The sequence below is a fragment of the Boleophthalmus pectinirostris genome, unplaced genomic scaffold (genome assembly GCF_026225935.1).
Source record: "Boleophthalmus pectinirostris isolate CB_2022bp ecotype Guang Dong unplaced genomic scaffold, ASM2622593v1 HiC_scaffold_3, whole genome shotgun sequence".
In the NCBI taxonomy this organism is placed as follows: domain Eukaryota; kingdom Metazoa; phylum Chordata; class Actinopteri; order Gobiiformes; family Gobiidae; genus Boleophthalmus; species Boleophthalmus pectinirostris.
Window position 1 is genome coordinate 16,953,403 of NW_026571299.1, and position 20,342 is coordinate 16,973,744.

Here is a 20,342-nt window from a genome sequence, read left to right on the forward strand (position 1 = left end):
ATTACTATCTACACAACTAATCTGCATAAATAAATTCAACTTTACGACATATAAACCGTAACGACTCTAGAGCCACATCAATCCGTTTTAGATTATATTGTGTTTAATTCAGTTTTGCGCAACTCTCACAGAAACGAAACTTAAAACCGCATCGCTAATTTGCATAAACTAAGAGAAGATAAAACTACAGCTCTTGTGCGCAGATGTGGTCAATTTCTGTCGGATTAAAAGACACAACTCAGGTGAATACAGGTTAGTGTGACCATATTTGCATTTGTCAAAACCAGGACACTGTATGGGGGTGGGAGGTGGGGACTCGTCATCGACATTGCGCGACTCTCACCTGGCAAAGCTTTTTCCCACTGGACACCGAAACATGTGCTGCTTTATACACTGTGCACATGGACTCCCACTTGTCCCGAACGGAAAGCGTGGAATTTTTTTGTACAAGTCATCGTTGCACATCGTTCGCATTTGCACTTCAGTAAGTTGCAGACTGACCGACTGTTTGTGTCTCGATCCTTCTGATGCAGAGAGCTACATGTACGGACTCATGTTTGGGCACGCTACGCTACGCACATTCGGTTTGTCGATTAAAATGAACGTAATCGATGAAATTCTTAATGATCAATTATCGATTAATCGACTAATCATGCCCATCCCTAATCCAGAGTTATGTTTTGTTTCATACACCTATGTTTGAGTAATCCAGCAGGATTAGTCTGACTACATATTCAAAGCCCATATGTTCTGTTCTACCTTGTGATGTCATGAGCAGTAGTTTTCAGGTTAATAGATACCTTTTACAGCGGAGCACTTCTTGTATTACCACATGACATCACAAGGTGGAACAGAGTGTTTTCTGTTTGAGAAGAACTCAGTCTAAATATGCAGGGTTTGTGTTAATGAAACAAAAATACAACTCCAGGTATGTTTGTGATGTGGAAAAACAACATTATAACGTAGATCAGAAAATATTGTAATATGGGCCCTTTAAGTAGACTATATTTTTCAGACTTAAATTTAGGGTAGAAGATGGACAATCAGACACCTACATCCCTGTAATACTTGAGGTTTCTACATGACAACACAACTTGCACAACTCAAAAAGATAAAGAATATGGGCCCTTTAAATATGTTAAAATGACTTCAATTCATCATACTTCATAGCTAATTGAGTATTAAAATAAATATGTAGATCCTTGTTATGGGACTACACAAAATCTAAAATGCATGGTAAGATCTTTTATAAGACAATGACATTGTTAAATCAAAATGCCCAAAAAGAAATAATCCATACTACATACTCGTAAATATTCTCTATGTAGAAGTCTTCAGTCAGCAGTTGCCCAGTTGGTGCTCATCCTCTGATCTGAAGGTTGGCAGTTTGAATCCCGTTCATTGGTTGCGTGATCATTGGTGGTCCACTGATGCAGAAGTTGGCAGTGCGATCCCAGAACTCACAGATGAATACTGTTGTTGTTTCTTTGGGCAAGACACTTAACACACCTCGCCCCCAGTGTCTGCGTACATTGTGTGTGGATGGGTGAGTGGTTATTCTATGTGAAGTGCTTTAAGTGCCTTGAATCTAGAAAAATTGCAGTATAAATATCACCATTTTACCATGTTAACCATATTTCAACTGTTATTTGGTTAAAAAAATATTTACGCACACATGATGCTGGCTTAAAGGTGCACTGCGTAACATTTCTAGTGGGGGTCTGCAGGTCACAGCACTAAGCTACATTACAATTCAGATCTGTGGAGAGTCGCCCATATTCACAGGAATTATTGTATTTTTGAGCAATAGAAACACCCCGAATGAATAAATGCTAGATGGATATGTTTAATTCTACAGTAGTGTGCTACATAGCGGAACCGTCCACCAGAAAAGTTCCACAGTGCACCTTTAACTCTGGCAATGACAAATATTTACTAAACACATTTTCAAACTAAAAACGTAACTGTAAAAAAAAAAACAAAAAAAACATCTTGAATTGTTGTCTCCTTTTTTTTCCAGATATTCCGACGCGCAGACAAGAACGGTGAGTCAACAGCACATCTTTATCATAAACATGTCTACCTGTGTCGTCAGTATGCATGACTTTTTTCCTTATTTCTTTTTCTGCTGCTTCTTGTTATCTTGTTTCGTCCAATCACAATGCAGTATAAATCAGATGTGCATGGCTGACTCTTGACGCTTCACTAACTCCGCGCTCTCTGTTAAAGTGAAGATCTTGGATTATAGCTCGTCTTCTACTCTGTGTCAGAAATAGGATTGTAATGTTGTCTGTGGGCGGCCATTTCAAGAAAAAATTTACATCTGAGTCATGACAGCCAACGATAATAAGATTCTGTTATTGATTTAGGGGTTATAGAGGTCTATCATATATTATTACTGGTCTTTTGTTTGTATTATGCCATAACATGCAGTGTTTTTACCTTACAGTAGTCAGTACTTATATCTGGTGGTTATATCTGTTTGTAATATTAAGCTTAAATTTGTTTTAGCACAAGTGTGGGGGATAAAAACAGAAACAAAGCATAAATATTGTGTCAACCAAGAATATTTTGTTTGTGAAACTTTGACACAAAAAAGTAGCGAAAGCGATAGTACTAGTAGTATTTAGTAAAAGTAGTAGTAGATGCAGATACACCATAACTGTTATCAGGACTGTAGTGTTATAGCTATAGTAATAGAAGTTAGTGTTGTCACAATCATAACATTTCATACTTAATTTCGGTATAAGGAATAGACTCAATACTCAATATCGATTCTGATACCAGAAAAAACTTTCTTTAGACAATAGAATGATTTTCAACATTAAATCATCAATACTTTCTTTTATATTACCATATGGCCTATATACCGTAAATTCCGGACTATAAGCCACTACTTTTTTCTCACACTTTGAACCCTAGAGTTAATAAAATGATGTAGCTAATATGTGGATGGATTCGTTGTTTGGCACATTGTCCATTCATATATACGCTCTATGGTTTGGCAACACTGTGGATACACGCAGCCTGAGTGCAGAAAACGCCGCTGTCTGTGCGGTTCACACATGGATCTAGGGTTCACAGGAAGTTGCTACACTAGCTAGCAATATTGTCAGTGCACTCAAGTAGTTTATCTCCATGTGATAAAATAATTTATGATGCTAAATGAACATTAGTGAGGGGGATATGTGTTACCTGTATGCGTAAATGATGGGAAGAAACGTCTCAAACTTCAGTAGCCGAGCATCCACTCATACCTGAGAGAACTAGCCCTGCCGTCGAGTGAGTCTGAAATCTGCTGAAATCCTACAAGAGACTGATATGAAGACAAGACAGGACAGTGGCTCTTTCTGTAGGAGACATGCGCCGTAGAGTACGGGGAGAGACGGGGATGATCCTTTTTTGATTGTGCTTTGAACAGTTATTTTGTGCTTCATACACACACCTTCGATCCTCCTGATGGAAAACACACAAAGAAATGCAGATGATACAGCTTTTAAGTTAATGGCAATTTATGTAGAAGAAGGAAACAGAGCTGCTGCATGTGAGCTCAGCATCAGTGAGTCGATGGTGAGGTGTTGGCGACAGCAGCATGACGAATTGATGCAAAAAGACAACAAAAGTTTTCAGAGGTGATAAAAGCAGATGGTCCGAATTTGAAAATGTTCTTGAAGATGTGGACACCTGTGGCTTATATTCAGGTTTGGACTATATATGTACATATGTGGCTTATATTCTGGTGCGCTCAGTAGTCCAGAAAATGCATTATGTGTCCATGTAGGTTCCATAGGTGTTTAATAGTCTGTGTGGTCTTTTCTTATACAGCTCTAGATCATCTAAACCTATTCAGGAAAGATCCATTTCTGTCTTTTTTAGTATATGGACACTTGCTCAAATGAGTATATAGTTTTGATAGTAATTTTGGTATTGATTAGTTTCTGATTTTCAATACTTTTGACAACCTTAAAAGTAGTAATAGCAGATACAATAATAGTCATCCTGAGAGTAGTAATAGAAGTATTTACGTTTGTTTAGAAGAACAGGAAGAAGAAGTGTGTACTAGAAATACCAATTCAAGTCTATTCAAGGATTCACAACAATGTTAAGGAAATGCAGTTATGTTGTGGTAAAGAATAATACCTGTTTACTGTAGTAATAGTAGTACCTGTAAGATGACTTTTTTGAGTAATTTCTCTAGGTGTAATCATTATGTTTTTTATGTTCATTTTTTGATAGTGAAAAAATAGAATAGCTGATTTTTCACTTTAGATTTTTTTTTTTCCACAATTTTTTCACTCGAGATTTTTATTTAATTTTTTTTAACTTTTTTAAAAATTATTATTATGGCCCCTGCTGTTTTTTGCGCACTGTTGAAATTCAAGCATTCATTTGTTTCCCTGCAAGGTGCCTTTGCAAATTAAACCATCCCATGGGCCCCAGTATAATCAGATCCTCTTTCTGCTCCTCTTAACCTTTGGCATGACATATTTACATGATTAATTGTTCTGGAGCTCATAGCTAATATATACCCACCATTGTTTTCTTATGAGAATGAGCTCAGGGAAATGCTGTCATGCTTATTGGGAGGAGGAGGAGGACGAGGAGGAGGAGATGAAGAGAAATATTACAGACTCTATTTTCAAACAAGAACCTAACCAGCTGTGACAGTGTTATGTAAACTTGTGCCTAATAGCCTTGGGTCACTGGGCCATTATAAACACTAGGGTTTGCAGTATAGAGAAGCACAGATGAGCTCTAAAATGAAATACTGAATAACAGAGTATTATTGTGTGTGTTTTGCCTCATAAAAGCGTCAGCAAATACTGTTATACTATTAGGTTAACACTAAAGAATACTGTAACTCCCAACTCTAACCCTTTAATTAAGTAGTGACTACGCCTGAGTCATTTATAATCACCAATTTTTTGATAATGACTTATTAAGTTTGATTAAAGGCGCTGTACCAGATTTTTTATTTTTGGATCTATAACAAGCGCAATCAGAGAGATAGTTACCTGGTCTCCCATGAGGCATCGATGGGGGCAGTTCAACACCACGGAAGCCCGCTTATGAGGAGCCCAGCCCATACCCCGGTTATGTGTGTGCTAACTTGTGTGATGACTGGGTGAATATTTTGGCCCGCAGATGGTTCAGAAATTGCTGAAATTGCCTATCCTTTATAATGGCGTGACCTTTCAATTGGCCCGTGTGACCGCAAATGACCTCAGATCATCACCAAACCTTTTTTGCGCCATTGGGCACTTGGGCTTGACTTGACGCACCAAATTTGGTGACATTCGATCCATAAATGGCATAATTATCGCGGTTGGACAGACACACAGACACACAGGGTGAATACAAAACCTGGTCAACCCTTCGGGGACCAGGTAATAATACATTATTTTGTGTATTTTGGCACACAGAATTGCAACATCAGCATTAATAAAACTGAATACATCTTTGAGATTAGGATTAATTTGGGATGTAACAATAACCGAAATATCGTGATTAGGGATGGGCATGATTAATCGATAATTGATCATTAAGAATTTCATCGATTATGTTAATTTTAATCGACAAACCGAATGTAGGTTGCTGTGCGTAGCGTAGGGACCAAACAGGGGTCCGTACATGTGTCTCTCTGCACTCAGAAGGAGCGAAGACACAAACTTTCGGTCAGTCTGCAATGTACCGAAGCACAAATGTGTATTTAACAATGATTTGTACAAGAAATTCCACGCTTTCCGTTGCGTTCGGGACAAGTGGGAGTCCTTGTGCACAGTGTACAAAGCAGCACATGTTTCGGTGTCCAGTGGGAAAAAGCTTTACCAGGTGAGAGTCGCGCAATGTCGATGACGAGTCCCCACCTCCCACCCCCCCGTACGGTGTCCTGGTTTTGACAAACGCAAATATGGTCACACTAACCTGTATTCCACTGAGTCATGTCTTTTAATCCAACAGAAATTGACCGCATCAGCGCGACAAGAGCTGTAGTTTTATCTTCGCTTAATTTATGCAAATTAGAGATGTGGTTTTAAGTTTAGTTTCTGTGAGAGTTGCGCAAAACTGAATTATAAAACATTATAATGTCAAACGGATTGAAGTGGCTCTAGAGTCGTTACGGTTTATATGTCGTAAAGTTAAATTTATTTATACAGATTAGTAGTGCAGATAGTAATAATAATGATGATCATTTTAATATAAAAACGTTAATGATTAATCGATAATCGATCGTTAATTCTTCCGACAATCGATTAAGAAAATTTCATCGAATGCCCATCCCTAATCGTGATATCGTATCGTCAAAGTTCTCACAATAATATCGTACACACAATATACAATACCACACACACAGTATATCAAATTACAAGTCTCTTTGCTTATGTGAGTTATGGTGCAGCAATAGCTAAAAAAAAAAAAAAGACAGAGGGAACTACATAGACCATGATCCTTTGCTCCATTTCAGTGTAGATTACAAGAAGAAATAACAGTTCTAAGCACTTTCAGGTCTTAGTTCTTTGGATTAAGTCTTGTCAAGGCTATTATTATTATTGTTGTTGTTGTATTATTGGATATTGTTACATCTCTAATTGTGAGCTTTCCCACGATATCGCAATAAATATCGTACCGTGATATTCATACCATGACAAAATTGTATTGTTAGACTTGGATATCGTACAATTAACTGAATCTGGGTTGTCAGTGCCTTAACATGCAGATTAGAGATGCACAGATCCAGCTTTTTTAGTTCAGATACTGACTTTTATGAAGTGTCTGCCTTCCCTATATCAACCGGGACCAGAAGCTGTTATTTATTTCTGAGCTAACGTCAGAACAGCTTTGTAGGAATACAAGTTCAGCGATTCTGAGACATTCTGAGCCGACTGCGACCAGTAAATATCTTATTACATCAATTTATATCTCCAACTAGGATAGGATTTTGAGAGCCAACATTCGATCCTGCAAATTTTTCAGTACCGGTATCAATCTCAGGTACCAGTATCAGATACATCGGGTGCATTCCTAGTGCAGATAGGACACATGGATACAAGTATTTCTCATTCTCATTTGTACAGGCCTCATGTGAAAGCTCAGAACCTCCAGAATTCATTCACTGAGCTGCAGAAGCTGCACTAGCACTGGTTAATGACTGGCTGAAGTTTTAGTTGATAGTCGATACTTGTATATTTTGAATATGCAGAGAGTTTGTTTTCCCTTATACAAAGGTTTCTTTACCCTCTGTGGTGCTGGTCAGATAGAACTGCCTCATGTTTTTTGTATGTTCTAAAGATAAATTGAATGTCATCCTGTCTCAAAGCATTACTTTTACCAGGCTTTTTATTTACTGTGTCGGTCACTCCTCTTCAAGGTTAACTGATGGAAAGGGAACTAAATATCTTCTGGTAACACTTTGTAATAAGTACCCTCTCTTACTTACCTTATAAAGCATGAACAAATACTATTATGCTAGGGTAATACTAATGAATACTAAACTTCTTACTCTAATACTTAATTAAGTAGCCACAAAGCCTGAATCATTCACAATTTGCTCATTATGAATTATTACAGGTGCTGTACCTTATTGATAAAATCATACATTCTGTGTGTTATAGTTTAAGTACTTTTCACAACTCTCACAGACCAGAGCTGATGCCATGACAGTAAAGCTAACAACTACAGTAGCATGGGCCCTTTAAGGCGTAGTTAAAGGGCCCTGATTTATGTCATACTGTTGTTTCCTCATCACAAACATACCTGGAGTTGTGTTTTGTTTCACATTTCCTACAAACAGGAAGTGCTCCACTGTGTTTTTAAACTCTGTACACCTTCAATGTAATCATCTGGATCATTTCAGCCCTGGAATTTCCAAAATGGAGCTGTTAACTTAAAAACTACTGCTTCATGACATCACAAGGTTGAACGGAGCATTTTGAGCTTTGGAGTTGTAGACAGACTAATAATAAAGGGTTACTCAAACATTGGGAATGAAACAAAACACAACTCAAGGTATTTTTGTGGAGGTGACAACATTATAACATGACTTAAAGCTCACAAAATCATCATTTATATATCTTTCACCGACGCATTATGTTTCCTAGCGCTCTTATAATCATTAAGTGGCGTTTGTAATGAAGATGTAGTGGCAGTTGCAGCGATAATTTGCCTGTTATAATGAGTCTTGCTCCTGACGTGTGCCCAATGGCCTTTCCACCATTACCACAAGAACTGTTAGACTGATAGAAAGCATGCCCAAGCTTAAATTAGGATATGCCTTTTATCTCTTGCACAGATGGCTTGGTAGAGAGCCCCCATCTGAAGTAGGCCAACCAGGAATATCAGTAATGGCTGTCTATAGATGTTATCAAATGGAAACCAACTGTCCGTGATGTATTCGAGGGAATTTATAAACCACTTAGGAGCAGCGGCGGTGGGACCAACCTTTGGGGAGAGGAGAGGGCGCCCTACTTTCTGCCCTACTTTTGGACTCTGGTTTGTCTGGCTGCTCCTCTGGTCTCTGGTTTTTAAGAGATTGTGAAATCTCCTGTGTAAATGCTGACCTCCTGACCTGCATATAATTCAAGAATATTATGACATATATAGTTCTTAACAGGATAGAATTACAGTGTGAAAATGTGGTTAGTCAATTGCATAATATTCTTCAGGTAACAACCAGGTGTTTTAGGTTTTAAAGGGCCTATATTGCTCTATTTTTTGAGCTATGTTATCATGTTTCAACATCATCACAAACATAACTTGTGTTTTGTTTCATTCACACGTTTAACACACAAATCCTGCATATTTAGGCTGAGTTATTTTCTCAAACTGAAAACACTCTGTTGCAATTTGTGATGTCATGTGGTAATACAGGAAGGGCTCCACTGAGCTTTTAAACTCCATACACTTTCACTCGAAGCAGTTTGATTGTTTCAGCACTGGATTTGCCAATCTCTACTGAACTAAAGGTAAAAGGAGCTGTTAACTTAAACTACCATTTCATGACATCTCAAGGTGGAACGGAGCATTTTCATCTTTGGAGATGTAGACAGACTAAGAAAAAATGGTTGCTCAAAGGTGTGAATGAAACAAAACACAACTCAAGGTATGTTTGTGATGAAGTAATTACATTATAACATGGCCTAATGTCTATAAGTCAATTTTGTGTAATATAGGACGCTTAAGTTTTTGTTGTATGCCACTATATTAACTAACTGCTTAAAGGCCTTTTACTTGGTTGTGATTGATCAATAGTATTTTCTGGCAATTTTGGCAAAACAAATGACAACTAAACAGTAGCACTGCCAGATATGTTGTATACTGCAATACAATTTTTATTGTAATTTTAATTATCACAATTAGCAAATCGCTAAGACTGCTATTTATTTCCCATTCTTATTATGATCAAAACTTGCTAATTCTGTAGTTTAGACTTTGATTAACAGTTCTGCCATGCATGTGATTCTTGTAGATTAGCAGTTCATATTTCAGTCTACTCTCAAATGTTAATGGTCCTGGTCCTTTGAATTGAATCCAACGATTACCACATAAATTTCAAATCTATTCGCAATCACAGTGCTTGTCAGAAAAATTTAAATTAAATTTTTTTCAGCCCGTCTGAAAAGCCATTTAGTAAAGAAAAAGTAGTTCATATCCTTTTTGCATAATACTACTGCAATTATAAGAAGAAATAAGAAGAAAATATAATTTTTACCAAGAGTTAGAAGATGTACAGTTTGCCAATATATACAATATAATATGCTCTATAATTTTTTAATTTTTTCCTTGCTATTTCACCAACCTCTCCAATCGCAACCACAACTAATACACTTGGATTCTGGTTTTGTCCCATAGACAGTATAAAGAAATGAACTTGGGGAGTGTGATATCACCCATAGTGTTTGGCTCAAATGAAGCACACGATGTTTGAGGTCACAGGGGCGAATTTGGAGCCAGGTCCATATTAGGAATAGGTATTTATTTAGGGACAAAATAAAAACACATCAATACATTTTAAGACCAAACTGATGAGGCTCATAGCATCAGTTACAGAGAAAGAGGTGATCGTTTTTTTCAACGTAAAGTCAATTGGAAAAAGTCCATGGAGCTGAAATCTTATGGGTTACTAATGTCCATTTTTATATACAGTCTATGTTAAGTCTTGATGTAGATTTGGTTTAGTCCTGTTACTGCCATGGTTTAGTCCTGGTCCAGTTCAGTTTAGCCTTGTTTTAGTCCAGGTTAAAGGTGCACTGTGTAACTTTTCTGGTGTAGGGTCAATCACCAGCTTCTCACCATGGAGATATTGCCCGGAATGTTCCAGAGTATGGCATTTCACTTATTTATCTCTACAGAAGCAGCAGGTGACACTGCAGGGCCAAGTTACATGTCAAATCTATGGAGAGGCGAGCCCACTCACAGTAAGAAGTCAAGAATTGAAATCAATAAAAAAAAAACATGTTATTGAGTAAATGGAAAATAGATACGTTTAATGCCGTACCGAGACACTCTAGATATCTATGGAGACAAGAAGATGGTGGTCTCTTCACCAGAAAAGTTACGCAATGCACCTTTAAGTCCCAATTTGTGTGCAAACTTGAACGCAGTCTAACACCACTATGCAACAGAGATCCTCTTTATTTTCCTTATTGCAAAATGCATTCTAATTTTGTCTGTTTTGTTGAACATATTTGTGACCTTATTTGACAAAACCCCTTGAAAATCTCGGTCGGGACATTTTAATAATATGCTTTTGATTAATTTGCACATTATTACTGCGTTATCCTCTTCTCCTCTGTGCAGATTCCAGGAACAGTCTTTTATCTCTGCACCAGGCTTGTCTGGAGCTGTGATAGCTTTACTGTTTATTTTAGTCAAATAGGCCTGGATGTATATTTGTGTGTTCTGAATGTTTTGAGGCCAGGCAATCTGTTTAGAAAACCCACTTATGTTCCTTTTCAGTAATTCATTTGGGCTGTGCATAAAAAGCATGCAGCTGCAGTGGTGTATGTATGATATATTGTGCAGAATCTCCTATACACTACTGGGATAAAAGCATACATTAGCACAAGAATATTAAAGGTGCATTATGTACAGGGGTGTCAAAATTATTTGGTGAATCGATAGTTGTGATTATTCCAGTCACAATAATAATAAGTACCAAAATATTATAATTGTGAGGATTGTTTGAAAGTTGAAAAATGCTGAAAAGTAAAAAATGAAATTTCAGTTCAATCTGTGATCGAAAAAAATTAAACCTGAATGCAGTGTGTGTTTTTATATTGCTGTTTATGCCACATTATTGCCGTAATACTTGAGACCGGCCTTGAGACCATTTTTTTTACAGTCTTGAGCTTGTCTCGGACTCTACCACATTTGTCTTGAAGGTGTTTGGACTCGGTCTCTTCTCGATCTCGAGAGCTGACACTCGACGAGAGATAAAATGGAGATAGATTTATAAAACATTGAGATATATGTGCCAAAATAATTGTAAAATACAAATAAATGTTTGAAAATTACAAAGATGGTCTCAGTTTGGTCTTGGTGGGCCGTGGTCTCGGTCTTATTTTGGTCTCGGCCTTTAAAAATCTTGGTCTTGTCTCAGTCTTGACCCTCAAAGGTCTTGGTCTTGCCCTGGTCTCGGGACCCTGTGGTCTCGGACTGGTCTTGGATTAGTGCTGTCTTGACTACAGCACTATGCCACAGTATCATAAATTTTTTCTTTCTGTAAGTTTGAAATCATAAAGCCAGTGAGTGAATTAAAAGAGGAATTGTGATATATTGGACATGTGAGATGTGAAAGTAAATAAGAACTTTACTTATGGTGTCAGTTGTGAATAATAGCATAAAATTGTGATGTTTCTTGTCACAATATCAAGTGTTGGTGATACGATTATTGTGAGATCTTTCTGCATGTCCATGGTGATATTTACTGTATGTTTTGTTTATGTTCGGCATGTTCAGCAGTGTGGCATTAATCTCAGACCCCACACATTTGACGCCACTCAATGTTACAGCGTCCCAGAATTATACGGTTCTATTTGCCATTTTATCAAAATGTATTAATTCATATATTCTTGTTCATGAATGGGTCGGTATTTCTGTTTTTGTTTTTTGTTTTTTCTCAACTCCATTATGATCTATGTGTGGTCAGAACCTCCAGAAAGCAGATACTTAGAGCCTTAAAGAGATTACAGGTCAGATCTGTGGACACTCGAGGTCACTCACAGTAAAAACTCAGTAAAGTAAAAATTCAGTAAAAACTCATGTTTGTTCACACCTGTAATCAAATACTCATACATTGACCTACTCCAGACAAAGCAATAACATCTCCATGGAGACAAGAAGCTGGACTCCCTATTAGAAAAGTTACATAGTCCATCTTTAGCAACAAGTTATTGGTTAGACATGGTACAGATTGCGTGGCTTATAGTGTAATAATAATATCTATACATTAAAAATTCCTTTTAACTGGCCGTGACATTTTGCCTGATAATTCCTGTCCTTCATTCATAATGTTACAGCTAGCTTTTTTTTTTCGGTGGGAACTTTCAGGTCTAGTACAGTTAATATCTTTTTCACCCTTATTCTTCCCATTGGAGACACAGAAAAGAAAATCAGCTCACATTTAATATAGAACACATAAACCTAAACTAGAAATCTGACTCCTCCACATGCAAATTCAGATTACTGGTTAGTATCAAATCATGTTCATTAGTACCTGACAAGATCTTTGGATAATGTCTTCCCTCATATGTAGAAGTAGCCATGATACTCGACTCTATGCATAATTGATCTAAAGCATTTCCCGTTTTAATAAGCTTATTTCATACCAGTGCATATGACGGTTGTGAGAATGCATACATTAAACTGGAAGAAGAGCGTGTACAGTAGGTTTGGTCTTCCACTAATGAACACATAATAAGCAGATATCCATACTGTGGTGCCATCGCCAGTGAAGCCTACACAGCCACAGAGAGGTGCGTAGATGAGGCGGATGAGGCAAGCTTTGAGGCTGTTTGATCATAATGTTACAGCTTCTGGATATGTGCTGGACCCTGGACATAACTTATATATATATATATACTGTACATATAATGAGTTTTTCCCTGTGTGAGATGGTGAGTTTAAGTCACACAAGCTTGAATAAGATTAATTGTTGTGTTACTTTATTTGATTTCAGTTGAAACTCATTTGTTTTTTTAATCATGTTGGACTTTTCATGCTGTTGATCTATAGTGGTGTGTTTACATTGAGCGTGACTGTAATACAAGCGCACGAGTTTGGAATTAGTGTTGTTATGGAAGATAATTTGTTCCATCGAATTGTGAATTTTAAATACCGCTGAATTTTTTTTTTACTCTGCAAAAAGAATTGAATTATTTGTATTCTGAATTTTAGTTGCTTTTTCAATATATTTCAAATTTAAACTAAAAATTTCACCTTTCTTTCAAGCCCTCAAATTCAGAAGTTAAAATTCAGAGTGTAAAATTTGCAGTGAAAAATTCACAACAAAGACCAAAGAGGCCAAGAAGCAATCGATCATGTGTGAGCGAAGAGGTCAGAGGCTGTTTCCTATTGGCTGTTCTCATCTGTGGGCGGTGTTTACATTTAAGAAATCAAAGATATGAGGTTTTGATGAGACTTGTTCTGACCAATCAGTTTGGTTCACTGCACCAGTTACTAAGTTAGATCAGATCACTTTGGATCGATTGCTTTTGCCTTGGCATCTTGGATCTCTGCTGCAGATTTTTTTCACTGCGAATTTTACACTCTGAATTTTGACTGCTGAATTTGAGGGCTTGAAAATATTTGTGTTGAATTTTTAAAAGTTAATTTTTTTAATTTTAAACACTTTGAAAGTGTACACTTAAAATTTCAGCAACTAAAATTTTGAATAAAACTAATTCAAACATGTTTTTTTCAGAGTTAAAACATTCAAAGTGAGAAATTCAAAAGTGTTTAAAATTCTAAACCTCATGAAACTAATTATCTTCCATATGTTGTCATACTTGATACACTGATTTTGATGCCACAATAAAAAATAAAATAAAAAACATACTTGATTTAGACAATAAAAAGTGATTTTCAACATTCAGTCGTGGGATCTGTGTAATCTATCAATCGTGCAGGTAGGTTCTTCCACAGTAGTCTGTGGGTGTATACTATGTGGTTTTATACTTGTTCTGAGCTCAAGATTATTCAAAATATATTCAGAAAACGTTCATATCTGTCCTGTGAATGTGGCTTTTTAGTATTAATATTCAATTTAATAGTTTTACCATCATGATATCTGATTTCTAGTATGTTTGACAACCCACCATGGCATTCTAGAAACTACTGATATGTTGTATTGAAAATCTAGTATATACTTTTTTGTGCATGTGTGGCAGTCAGTAATGAGTATCAAATTGTTTTCCTAGTATAGAAATCAATTTAAGTTTTTGTATCAGCAACAACACTATTTTGAGATATTCTTGCAGTTGGACATTTTATTTTCACAGAAATCAAGTTTCTATTACCTTTCTTTCTAACACTTTGCTGAACTGTTGATTAAACACAACTGTGAAAATTATATTTATGAAAACATTTCTTGGATAACTACACATTTTATTCTTAGAAATATTTTTTAAAGTTCCACACAGCTCTTCCAGCAGCTTAATGCAAGAAAGAGGATACCACACTGTGAGTTATTGCATTGATATTTGGATATTGCTTTACACTGAATACGGATCAGCTAAAAATGTATTACACTTTTCTACTAAAAATTTATAACAGCTTTGCTCTACTAAGGCTGTGGAGATGAGAAGTAACTACCCCACTGTCAAACTGACGCCTACTTAAGGGCCTTTAAGTGGACTCATCCTATTATATTACCCTTAGTGCCCATTGACTTCCATTTAAATCCTTCTCACTTACATGAAAAGCAGCATGCATATAGAGCAATAGTTTAAAGGGCCTATATTATGAAACATTGACTCTTGTGAGCTTTAAGACATGTTAGAATGTTGTTACCTCCTCAAAAACATGCCTGGAGTTATGTTTTGTTTCATTCACACATTTGAATCATCTTTTTTTAATAGTTTGTCTACATTTCTAAAGCTCAAAATGCTCTGTTCCACCTTGTGATGTCATGAAAAGGTAGTTTTCAAGTTAACAGCTGGAGTTTAAAAACAAAATGGACCTCTTGCTGCATCTCTGTACTGTTTTCAGTTTGAAGAACTCAACCTAAATATGCAGGATTAAACATGTGTGAATGAAGAAAACACACTGGATATGTTTTGATAAGGAAATAATATTATAACATGTATGTACGAAGCAGAATTTTGTACAGAGTGGACATTGTAAACAACTCCATGAGAGTTATTTGAGAGAAGACTGAAATGAGAAAATATAAGAGCATCGCATGAATTTTCAGAACAAGATCCTCCTAAAAAAGAAACATTTTGTTCTTTGCAGAGCACATTCTATCATAGCCCGGATCCTACTTGCAAGTTATTTCACAAATAACTCTATTATCTAAAAAAAATCTGCCTTTCCTGTTTGATAATAGTTCCAATTCAGATTGCAATTTTATTTTGATTCCAATATGTTGTGCAGCCTTAGCTTTTTTATTTACTCAAAAAAAAGAAAACACAAATTGTACTTAACCCAATTTGACTTTCAAAACTTAAAGTTATGTACACATGAATAATTGAAGAGCTGAAGAAAGCACATGCTCTGACATGTGAAGAAGGACAGAGGTTTCTGAGATAGATCCAGAAGCCCAGACGTGTCAGAGGAAGGCAGAGTGCTGACAGTGGCCATCATTAGAACATCAGCCAAATCCAGAGTGACACTTGGGACAGGAGGGGATCTGTGGTCTGGGAAGATGTACTCACAAGTTTTGAATTTAGTGACTAAAATATACATATATATGTAATCAAAACATATATATATTTTTCGAGTGTGAGAAGGGTGACTGCAATGTTTTGGATTTAATAGATGACGTACTACGTGTGATACAAAAATTTAAAACTGAATTTTGATGCTAAGGGAGAGGTTTGATACAAATTTAAAAAATTAAAAAGATTTAACTTTTTATACAATAGAATGCAGTTATTAACATAAAAATAATAGTAATATAGTGTTATAATGTGGTCTTATCGGCCATGTCTGGAAACAGGGCAGCTGTGTGTATATTGGTTTCCCATTTGTAAGTGTTCAGAGTGAATAAAAATAAGCATTGCGCATGTGAAAATTGAACACAGATACAGTAGATGTGATGTGCATCACGGAAATGGTACAATGTCTGAATTATTCAAATGACTTCATGCAAGATTCAAAGTGTCACTTTTAGCCAAGTGAGCTGCTTTTAATTAAGTCCATGTTCTGCAGAGGCTGGATTTAACCACATTCATTAAAATTAACTGTTCCCACAATGGTGGACAGAAGGGCATTGGAGATTTATGTTTAAGAAGGTGAGTGAAGGGCCACATAGGCAGGCTTTAGTTACATTCTTGTATATTGGATTCTACTCAGATCTACAAGATGAATAATGAATATAAATCATCACAATTGCAAAGGCAGCTCTGTTTAGGTTACATCTTTATAAACATGTTCTGAAATGCATCATGGGCACGACACGCAGGAGGCGACGTCATCTGAAAATGTCACTCTCGTGCATGTCATACTGAAACACTCCAGAATAGTAGAAAAAACTTTTGTCTTTATCGCCTTTTACAACCAATTTGAAGAGTTTCTGACTGGAGAACTACATAGTCCAATCCAGAATCAACATAAATGAAAAGCAAATGTGTTTCCAATGTCCCCAAATGTACAGCACAACATCCTCTTTTTCTTCTGTTGTGAAGCAGAGTCTACATTCATTCAAAGACCTTGGGACACTTCATCCTTTCAGCTTTTCACCCTCGAAAGACAGTACTAAAAATACACCTCATAATTCCTTCAAAATCAGATCTAACTCAAAATAGATTGCGTCTCATTATGCTGCTGCTGACTACAGATCACTGCTGACCGTGTGGATTTTAAATCTGCTGAGATTAGTTTTTATGATCTGTCATTTGTCTCTTTTATACCTCCCAAATATTATTGTAATTCATGTTTAAAATTAGCTTTGTGTAATTTGCTCTTCTAATTACAATTGCAAAACCAGCTCGAAAAATGGTCACTGTGTTCCAAAACCATACAGCCCCACTCAGGAACCAGTATATTCTTATTTTTGTTGTCTTGTTTTAGTTGAGGCTCACATTTTCAATTCTAACCATTCACTGTACTATAATTAGACCCTAGTATATATTTCTTTTTGTTTTAACCTTATTTTTTGACCTAGTTTAATCCAGCGATCAGCCTAGTTTAGTCCTTAATTAGAACATTGCCTCTTTTTTTATGTATGTTCTGGCGGTGTCAACCCAGATTTGTATGCAGGTACTGTTGTTATCCATTTCCCCTGTAGTGTAAGACGCAGAGCTGGCCGAACAGTTAAATAAATAAGAGAAATATACTGTCATCTCTTGCATCTATAAACCCTGCTTGCTTTGTATCTATGGCTGCAGTTGACTAAATATTTTTATTGTCAACTATACATGCCCTGTGCATCTATTATGAACAGATGTGGCACTAGAATCTCTCAAACTACTCAACTTTATTAGGTCCCCGAGGGGCAATTGTTTTGCAGTCAGTGGCAACAAACAGCCCGTACAGCCTCACAGTTCATGGCAATGGACAAGGGCATAAGAATAAAAACAACATGGTAAAAAAAGATCATTTAAAGGTGCACTGTGTAACATTTCTACTGCCACCTGCTTGTCTCCACGGAGATGTTATTTCTTTGTCTAGAATGTTCGGCAGCATTGTATAAACCGGTTACAGATACAGCACTACGCCACATTACAACTCAGATCTGTGGAGAGTCGTCCCTATTCACAGAAGGAGTTATTGTAATTTTGAGCAATTGAAACACCGAAATGAATAAATACTAGATGGATATGTTTAAAGTCAGACCATGGAACATCCAGGCAAAAAAAATACATCTCCATGGAGACAAGTTGGTAGCAGAGCGTCCAGAAAAGTTGCGCAGTGCACCTTTAAGTAAGGCAAGGCAAGGCAAGGCAAGGCAAGTTTATTTGTATAGCACAATTCGTACACAAAGTAATTCAAAGTGCTTTACAGAATAAGAAATACATTAAAATCATAATAAAAACAAATCAAAACATAAATAATCATGAAGATTAAAATTTAAAAAGAGAGACATAAATTGGAGAGAAGACCAGAATGAAAACCTTTCAGTTATATGCACAGTTAAACAGAAATGTTTTGAGCCTGGATTTAAACAGCGTCACAGAAGAGTCTGTCTCACATGTTCAGACTGTTCCAGGTTTTAGCTGCATAAACCTGAAACGCTGACTCCCCTTGTTTAGTCCTGACTCTGGGCACCAGCAGGAGGCCGGTCCCTGAGGTCCTCAGAGTGCGAGATGGTTCATATGACACTAACATGTCACAGATGTACTTTGGTGCTCGGCCATGGAGAGACTTGTACACAAGCAGAGCTGCTTTAAAGTCTATTCTCTGAGGCACAGGAAGCCAGTGCAGAGACCTGAGCACAGGACTTATGTGCTCGTACTTCCTAGTTCGAGTAAGGACCCGAGCTGCAGCGTAAGTAAAAAGTTAAATAAGTTAAATAAGTTAAATAAGTGGGATGGGACAGTATATAGTGCAGCACGATGGCTCTCCCTTTACAGTTTATTTAAAAGACCAATAACCAAGAATAAACGATCTCTCCAGTTTCTCTGTTGTGTTGTATAGTATCAGTTTAAACTCACAATGTATTCTCAAAAGTCAAGCTCACTCACTTTATGTCTTGCCAATTTGCTGTAGTCTCAATAAATTCTTATTCATCCCAATTGTGGCTGCACTATATACCAAAATCAAATCAAAATTTGACAGCATAATTACAACACAACACAATTGCAAGTAACTGAATATAATGTCTTTTTTGTTTAAAAGGTTTGTCATTTCATATTTCTTTCACATGTTAAAGATGCACGATGTAACTTTTTGGTTGGGGGTCCGTCACCTGCTTGTTTCTATGGATATGTCAATGCTCTATCTGAAATGTTACACAGTGTGACATTTAACACCTGTACCTTACATGTATCAACTTATAGGTGGTTTTATAGCTCAAAAATACCTAAAGAAACAGGAATTCTGACTGTGAGCGGAGATTGCCTCTCCACAGATCTGACCTGTGATCTGGTTTGGTCTCTTTGAAGATAGAAAGGCTTAATACTACACTGTCAAACATTCCAGACTAAGCAATAACATCTCCACGGAGGAAAGCATTTTACATATCCTCCACCAGAAAAGTTACACAATGCACCTTTAGTGTTCCTGGAGTTGTTTACAATGTGCAGAACAGAATCCTACTTTTTAAACTTTAATTACAAATCTAAGCGCAGTTAGAATACTTACAAAATTGCAGTTTGACTATTTTTGACTAATAAAAACAGTGGTCGACTAAAGCACCATCAGAAAACTCATTGACTAAATGACTAAATGAGTACAGCCCTTCTTGTATCACATAATCCTGCATGTGTAAATGTTGAGAATCCTCATTAAACTGCTTCATTAAACTGTATAAGCACACACGCTGCGGTGGGTTTAGCACACGTGACACTTTGTGGTGGGAGATAATAAGATGTCAAACAGCCCAGTCCAAACAGATGGTCCTCAGCCTGCCCTTCAGTCTCTGCTGAATCAGCCAGCTGGAACCGCCATATTCATCTGCCCCATGTACCTTATCTGTGAAGAGATGGGGGCTATTGTTAGGAATAAGGAAAAGGTGCAATGTGTAACTTTTCTGCTGGAGGGTCTGCCACTTGCTTGTCTCCATGGAGATGTTACTGCTTTGCCTTTATTATATCACGGTATGGAAATAAACTTGGAAATGTCAATGGAGACAGAATGATGGTCATATCTATGGAGAAGGAAACCTGCACATGGGGAGACTTCATGTTTTTAAGGTATTTTTGATCTATAAAACATCTGTAATTGAAATAATCCAAGAGAAACATGTTTAATGCCCTGATGTGAAACATTCAAGATAAAGAAATGACATCTGGAGACAAACAATTAGCGGACCCTGTAGCTTAGAAGTTACGTAGTGCACCTTTAAAACTACACTGTGTGAATCTCAGGTGTTAAATTTTTATATCAACAAAAATGAAGCACAGATTGCAATGAATGAGGAATAAAGTAAGAACAAAAGAATAACAAAGTTAAAGTATCTCGGGGTCTTGTTCACCAGTGAGGGGAGGATGGAGCGTGAGATTGACAGGCGGATCGGTGCA

General features: G+C 36.8%; 1 protein-coding gene across 1 annotated transcript in view; it reads left to right on the forward strand.

Moving 5' to 3' along the window:
* necab3 (N-terminal EF-hand calcium binding protein 3) overlaps window positions 1-20,342 on the forward strand; it is an 84,460-nt gene that overhangs the window by 7,895 nt on the left and 56,223 nt on the right. Inside the window, exon 2 of the mRNA XM_055160656.1 lies at window positions 2,021-2,045. Coding sequence (XP_055016631.1) covers window positions 2,021-2,045 — 25 coding nt within the window. The remainder of the gene's footprint in view (window positions 1-2,020; window positions 2,046-20,342) is intronic.